The sequence below is a fragment of the Stylophora pistillata genome, chromosome 12, assembly GCF_964205215.1.
Source record: "Stylophora pistillata chromosome 12, jaStyPist1.2, whole genome shotgun sequence".
Classification (NCBI taxonomy): Eukaryota; Metazoa; Cnidaria; class Anthozoa; order Scleractinia; family Pocilloporidae; genus Stylophora; species Stylophora pistillata.
The window spans coordinates 23293646-23300464 of record NC_142530.1 but is presented as its reverse complement, the minus strand read 5'-3'; the positions used below and the strand labels follow the sequence as shown (position 1 = coordinate 23300464).

General features: G+C 38.8%; 2 protein-coding genes across 3 annotated transcripts; one reads left to right on the top strand and one right to left on the bottom strand.

The window, feature by feature from the left end:
* Window positions 1–1161: 1161 nt before the first annotated feature.
* LOC111346046 (uncharacterized) lies at window positions 1162–6764 on the top strand. Of its 2 annotated transcripts, none has more exons than XM_088742042.1 (4): window positions 1162–1928; window positions 3998–4314; window positions 5164–6122; window positions 6302–6764. In XM_088742042.1, the coding sequence occupies exons 2-3, from the start codon at window positions 4017–4019 to the stop codon at window positions 5439–5441; spliced, it is 576 nt and encodes a 191-aa protein (XP_088598168.1). In that variant the 5' UTR covers window positions 1162–1928; window positions 3998–4016; the 3' UTR covers window positions 5442–6122; window positions 6302–6764. The 2 variants fall into 2 exon arrangements, with proteins under 2 accessions (XP_088598168.1, XP_022809067.1); XM_022953332.2 differs by having other exon boundaries at window positions 1164–1870.
* LOC148719328 (homeobox protein Hox-B3-like) lies at window positions 4617–5100 on the bottom strand. The gene has a single exon (XM_088741510.1). It carries the CDS (start codon window positions 5098–5100, stop codon window positions 4654–4656), a length of 447 nt encoding a protein of 148 aa, XP_088597636.1. The 3' UTR covers window positions 4617–4653.
* Window positions 6765–6819: the final 55 nt, after the last annotated feature.

The following is a 6819-nucleotide window of genomic DNA, read 5'->3' as shown; positions in this document are numbered from 1 at the left end:
ACAATTCTCGCCTTTGCGTTACTACAGTAAAGGTGTTTGTCGTCTGCATATGCGGATAGTTTGGCTTTTTTAATGTTGTAGGACAAGTCGTTTATAAAAATGTTGAATAGCTGCGTACCTAGTACAGACCCTTGTGGAACACCTGACCTTATCTTTTCGGTGCGTGAACGAATGACATTTAGTCTAACACATTGTGTTCTGTTTTTCAGATAGTTTGCGAGTAGCTCTAGGCTGTCTAGGCTGACACCGTACGTTGCAAGCTTTTCAAGTAGCAGATTGTGAGGGAGGCGATCAAAGGCTTTGCTGAGGTCAATTAGTGTCGTTCCAACAGCGTTGTTTGAATCTAGTTCAGTTTTCCAGTCTTCAGTCAGTCTCAGCAACGTAGTACAGCAGCTGTGGTTCTTTCGGTAGGCAGTTAGGGTGGCTGGGAAGATAGTTTCAAAGTAAGAGGTTAACTGAGGACATAAGCATTTTTCAAACACTTTGCTAATTGCAGGCAGAATAGTAATTGGTCGATAGTTTGTTTTGTCCATTGCATCACCATTTTTGAAGGACGATAAAACCTCCCCGTGTTTCCAGGTGCTGGGTATCTCCTTTCTCATAATCAGTTGGTTGATCAGAGAACAGATCGGGTGGCTGAGACTGGGATAGCTTTCTTTCAAAGCCCTAGGAGGTATTAAATCACACCCGGTAGCTTTTCTGATGTTAATGACTTTAACAAGTCTGTTATCGTGGATTCGGTTACTGAGGTGAAGTTAAAGACAGCAGTAGAAGAAACGTTGTTCACGATGGTGGAAATACCTGGTGGAGAACACCTTGGATGGTGGAGGGTGGATGATGGATGGTGGATGGTGGAGAGCACCTTCGAGACGTGGAAAGGAATGACAAGGACACATCGAAACCAGTCGCTAGGCATTTTAATTTACCTAATCATTCTAAGCAACATATGGCAATCTTCGGTCTTTCGGTACACTTAGGTAGCACGGAAAGCCGTAAAAATCTTGAACAAAAGCTCATCTTTCAAACCGGCAGTCTAAATCCTACAGGGATCAACGAACGCTTTTCATTCCACTAATTTATTCTTGTTTTTCTCTTTGCCATGTTACCACCAATAACGTAGCTCCATTCTCTGCCTTTAAAAGCACACACAACCCACAATTCCTCTACTCGCCCCGACGAAGGGCTAACGCTCGAAACGTCAGCTTTTGTAATCGTTACGGTGGGCAATTTACTACTTCAACTTTGTTGATATATCCAATTTATTTTGAGTATTAGCTCTTCGTGAACTTTATGACAACAAATTTTGCACTCTGAACTCAAGGCAGGAAAGACGTCGAACATACTAAACAAAATAATTCAACCAGACTCACTCCCATGACTTGCTTGTTTCGTTGGAGGATGCTTGTCACGGGTTCCATGGTACTATCTACATCAACCAACATGAACTTCAAGTGTTATTTCTTCTCATGTCAACTCAACGTAAATCGATTTACAATGACAAGTGCAGCCTTTTTCTACAATCAGTAACCTGTAATAATCCATAAACCGTAAGAGATCGACTCACTGTATTGTTTTCTTCAAGAACAGCTCTAGGAATCTACGACATATACAAATGATTAAGAGGAGTATTTGGGTGACGTAACAAAGAAGTCTTTGTGCAGTAATCTGCTATTTGATCTGCTATCCTCGTCATTGGTTTACGTTGCTGCTTAAGGTTACAAGGTCGCTTGGAAATCACACTGAAAAATGAGACTGTGGAATGATTTGTGTGGATACATATCATTGAGACAGATAGCTCCTACTGGTGAGATCCGTTCCATTTTCTTTGTTTAGAAGATCGTTTTGGAGGATAATTGGACGTTTTAGGAAGGTAAAAAATATTTATCTACTTTGAAGAAGAATCAGTTGAAACCACCCATTCAGATCAGGTCAGTTGTTTATCACGGATCAGCTTCAAATGTATGTATCTTAACATGTCGGCGTAACTAGGGCATTCAGGATGGTACGCTCGGCGTCTTAATGCCGGATTTGTTCTCGTGTTTGCAGAACTATCAGCTACGTTGCGTATACTTGGGATGAGATGTCTATCGAAAATATGTTTTAATCATGAACAATGATTTGCCCCGAGTGCGAGTAGTTAGGACAGTGGTCGATTATTGACTGCTGCAATATCGCCCCACCGAAGATACGTCTTACATATACCTCCGATCTTGTTAAGTAATACTTTCAACTTCTTTGTACTTTTACGTCGGTTCAGTTGTAACCCTTTAGTTTCCTTCTTTAGTCGCGTCTAACCAATCTATCGACTACTGGCGCTCAATTATGGCGGAGTCCTCTTTCGCACATACGAGAGAGTTAAAAATTGACCAGGAGCACTCGCTTCTGCATTCCCAATGGCTCAAGATTAGTAGACATAAACAATTACAGTTCTTACACGAATAAGAAAAAACGATCCCTCGCTATGCTCTAATTTTCATTTTGTAAATATTTCTCGCTTCATCAAGCAAGAATCAATCTCCTTGGGTTTTCATAACGTGACATCTATCAGACCAATTTGAAAATTATATCCGCTGTGAGTACATGACAGCCTAGAGTCGATATCATTGTTTTACAACAGATCTAGCTTGGATTGCAAATTAATGCCTTGGCTCTTTGCAGTTCCGTTGCATTTGTGTGTTGTTGTGAGTTGTTGTGTTCTCCACGTTTTTCTACTTCCCTCGATGCACTAAAACGCAAAGTGAACATATTTTATAGTGTTCTTTAGAAAAAAGGCTGATAGTTTCGAAAGAAACTATTTGGGGCTGCGTCGGTGGGTGTAACGAAATAATTTGGATATATCAACAAAGTTGAAATGGTAAATTGGCCACCGTAACGATTACAAAAAGCTGACGTTTCGAGCGTTAGCCCTTCGTCGGAGCGAATAGAGGAATTGTGGGTTGTGTGTGCTTTTAAAGGCAGAAAATGGAGCTACGTTATTGGTGGTAACATGGCAACGAGAAAAACACGAATAAATTAGTGGAATGAAAAGCATTTGTTGATCCCTGTGGGATTTAGACTGCCGATGTGAAAGATGAGCTTTTGTTCAAGAGTTTTACGGCTTTCCGTGCTACCTAAGTGTAACGAAAGACCGCAGATTGCCATATGTTGCTTAGAATGATTAGGTAAATTAAATTCTTTAGAAAAATACTGACAACCTACCGTATTTCATCGTATAGTGCACTGTCCAGCACAAATACATACATAATTTGAACAATAAATTGAACATAGCTGCATACTTTTGAGTTTCTGACGTATAGAATGATCTTGTTGCCACTGCATCCCTCCTTTACTTGTTTTTTAGTAGCTTACTAGCTGGAACCTGAGAAGTTCAGGTAAAATTTGCCTTATTTGTTCTTATTGTTTCCTTTAGCTTGTGTGCGAGACTTTATGCTTGTGACTGGTCAGTAAAAAAAAATTGACCTTTCAAGATCAACTCAAAGTGTTGTACAGTTTTCTAAGCAAGTTGAATTTGTATTAGCTAGTACATTTCAATTTTAATGCACCTTCAATGGAAGGCAACTAACTTGGTTCCAGGCCCACAAGGATATTTTAGCCAAGGAATTTGCCACAAAATTTTGTACTCCTAAGATACAAATTTCAAGGTCACGGACAACAAATATTTTGGTTGTTGGAATCTGGCCTTTCATAGGGGAATGTAATTTCACCTTTAGAGGTGTAACAAAAAGACTTCTCAGGGGTTTAAGATTTGGTCTTGATTCAGCTTCAACCTTCCTTGGTTACTGACATTTGGTAAGAATTTGTTATCTTTCCTTGAAAAAAGAATATCAACTCGTTATGATCCATACTTTTCGGGAGAGTAACGGTTCCCATATTATCATCTTTCTTAATTATCATCTTAATTATCATCATATTATCATCTTTCGTTTCAAACACATGTGTAATCATAACGAGAACCAAATCACACCTATTGTGGTTATTTCTTCATTGAACTTTTCAGTTGGAAAGAAATCGGCATCATGGCAACTGAGGGAGCAAGGGAAAAACCACTGAGTGACAAGCATAGGCAGATTTTAAATAGAGTAAAACCGGACCTTTTAAAAGATATGGATCCAGACGAAGTTTTACTACATATGGCAGCTGATGATGTATTTACTCAATCTGAAGAAGAGAAAATACAAGCGCAGCCAACACGATGGGAAAAATGTAAGGAGTTGCTAAAGATTTTGCCAAGGAAGGGTACGAAAGCCTATCGAATCTTCAGGAAAGTACTCCAATCGGCTCACCCACACCTTGCAAACTCAATTTCGGAACGTGGTAAGTGTTTTGGCGACAACGAGAATCAATTAGCGTGAAATGAAAGCTGTATGATTACACCTAACTGAAATTTTGGAATGAATGTCACACAATTCATCGAGATGGGGGTGCTAAGCCAGTTTTTGGGAAGCGAGGGCCCAGCACCAGTAAAGCCTTAGGAAGTTGCTCTGTAATTGCTTCATATAATAATAATAATAATAATAATAATAATAATAATTATTATTATTATTATTATTATTATTATTATCTAATGTCGATATTTTTTATCTGGACTATATCTTTGTGTGAACTTATATGATTTTTCGACTTAAATACATTTAGAGTTCTGATATCTAAAGATTAAAGCGATAGATAGTTTGGAAAATATGGAGGTGTGGCATGTTGGACAAAAATTTCTGGAGCACTTTGTTGGTAGGAAGGAACAGTATCTCGAAGGGACCTTTGGAAACCTTGGTGGAATCCATGATTGAATTGAGCTTCAGGTGACTCATTCACTCCTTGTTTTCGAATAGACTCTTTAAGTTCTCTTTTCCACTTCATTCGTCGGTTTTGAAACCATATTTTAATCTGTGTTTCTGTAAGTTCCAAGTTGGATGTTATTTCAATTCGCCTTGTCCTTGTTAGATATTTGCTAAAGTGGAACTCCTTCTCCAATTCAACCAGCTGTCTTTGTGTGAAGGTGAACCTCTTCTTTTGACTTGCTGCCGTTTCTTGCTTCTTGTCAGAGCTTGCTTCCTCTTTTAGGAAGTTGCTCTGTAATTGCTTTATATCGCAGCATAAACTCATTACGCTACTTTCTCTTTAGTTAAACTAAACTTTTGTGAGGTTCGTTCCTTTCTTTCATCTCAGATAACACGAGACTGGGAGGTGAAGAAAACTCAAAGCAAGCTGACAGACCAAGACGGGCACCAGACTCAAGAAAGTTCCTAGATTTACTTTATTGTTTACCCAAAGAGGGGGAGGGGATGCTGACTCACTTAGCGAGTCAGGTCTGCTTGATCCAGCAATTCCCACAACTGATTCAGTTCTTCATAAAAAGAAAAAAAAAGATTGCCACCGAATTCGATCTCAAAGTAGATCAGACAACCGATTTGGAATTATCTCTCCCAAATAGCAAGGGTAATTAGTAATAAAATGCCTAATGTTTCCTTTTCTTAACTTATTTACGATTCAAACAGCGTACCCTCCATAAAGCTAATAAGAAATTCCTTCTATTCATTATTCTTTAAAAACACTCTAATAGTATTTTATCGACTCTATACTATATAGAGACGCAATAGACCGAAAATAGTATCGGGTGCAGATCTTAACAATGGTGATGGGCGATGGTTTGGTGAAGGGAAGGTAATGCTTAAAGATACTGCTACCTTATCCAGCTATTACTGTTTGGGAGAAGCTTGCTGGCGGGACTTCGGAATGAAAATTCATGAAAATATTTGATACTTTTATACTCAAGGTTTTTTTCATTGAATGATGCGTAACGGACAATGTACTTCCCCTTCTATAATAATTTTCGTCTTCATTTTCTGCAGCTGAAAACAAAAAACTTAGAAAGGAAGTCGTTACTATTCAGTTATGCATGTCAATACAGGAAGACGCGGGAACCTGTTGGCAGGACTTTGGAGTAGTTCTTGAGCTACCAGAAGCCGAACTTGACAACATAGACAAAGATTTTAAATTTGCTAAAGAAAAAGGATTTGCTGTACTTAAATCATGGAGAAATAACAAAGCGAAAAAAGCAACTGTGGGATGCCTTTTTGACGCCTTTGAAAGCATTGGTCAAAGAAGAGTTGCAGAAAATTTCTTTGGCACGTAAATCTGATTTTATTGTATTAAATGTAAACTGGTAGCCTTCGTTTTTCGCAAAAACGTAAGTGTAATCTTTCGAGCGCACAGTTCAGTTCCTGCCATTGTATGTCACCGAGTATGCGTTGAAGTGTGATGGTGGCGCAAACACAATTTCTTGTTTGATTTTTTTCTTTTTTAGAGTTATGTCGAGCCGAACAATAGGACAATTACTGGCTGCGGGAAGGTCAAAAGCAAGTACAGAGCTCAAAGAAGTCGAAGAAAGAAATGTTACTATGAATAAAAAACAACTGCGAGAGGGCAAAGTCATGTGTTAGATATAATAGTTAGTTGAATAAATTAGCTGTGCACTGATCAATGGGCTTAAAAAACATTGGCATAGGCTTCTATCAGCCTGAGAAACAAGGAGCATTTTATATATGACAACCAAATAATTTTATAACATAACCAAAGTAAAGCGCGCGCTCTGATTGGTCAATTTAGCGTCCCCCATTTTCCCATGGATGTACGCTGCTGACGTGAGCAAATGCAAAGACGATCTTTCCGCGCGCGCTTGTTTTTTTCTGGTCGCGTAAGATTTGTTAAATAAAAGGGAACTCTTTAGCTACAATGTATCAATGTTATGTTATAAAACAAATGGTAAACACCACAGCGTACACTATTGAGTTATGGATGCACTTGGGAGGTTTGCTAAGCACT

Bases quoted from the DNA above. Each gene is read 5' to 3' on its own strand.
- LOC111346046 (XM_088742042.1), top strand. From the start codon at position 4,017: ATGGCAACTGAGGGAGCAAGGGAAAAACCACTGAGTGACAAGCATAGG. The intron at 4,315-5,163 runs GTAAGTGTTTTG...CTTTCATCTCAG, and splicing joins AAACTCAATTTCGGAACGTG to ATAACACGAGACTGGGAGGT.
- LOC148719328 (XM_088741510.1), bottom strand. From the start codon at position 5,100: ATGAGTTTATGCTGCGATATAAAGCAATTACAGAGCAACTTCCTAAAA.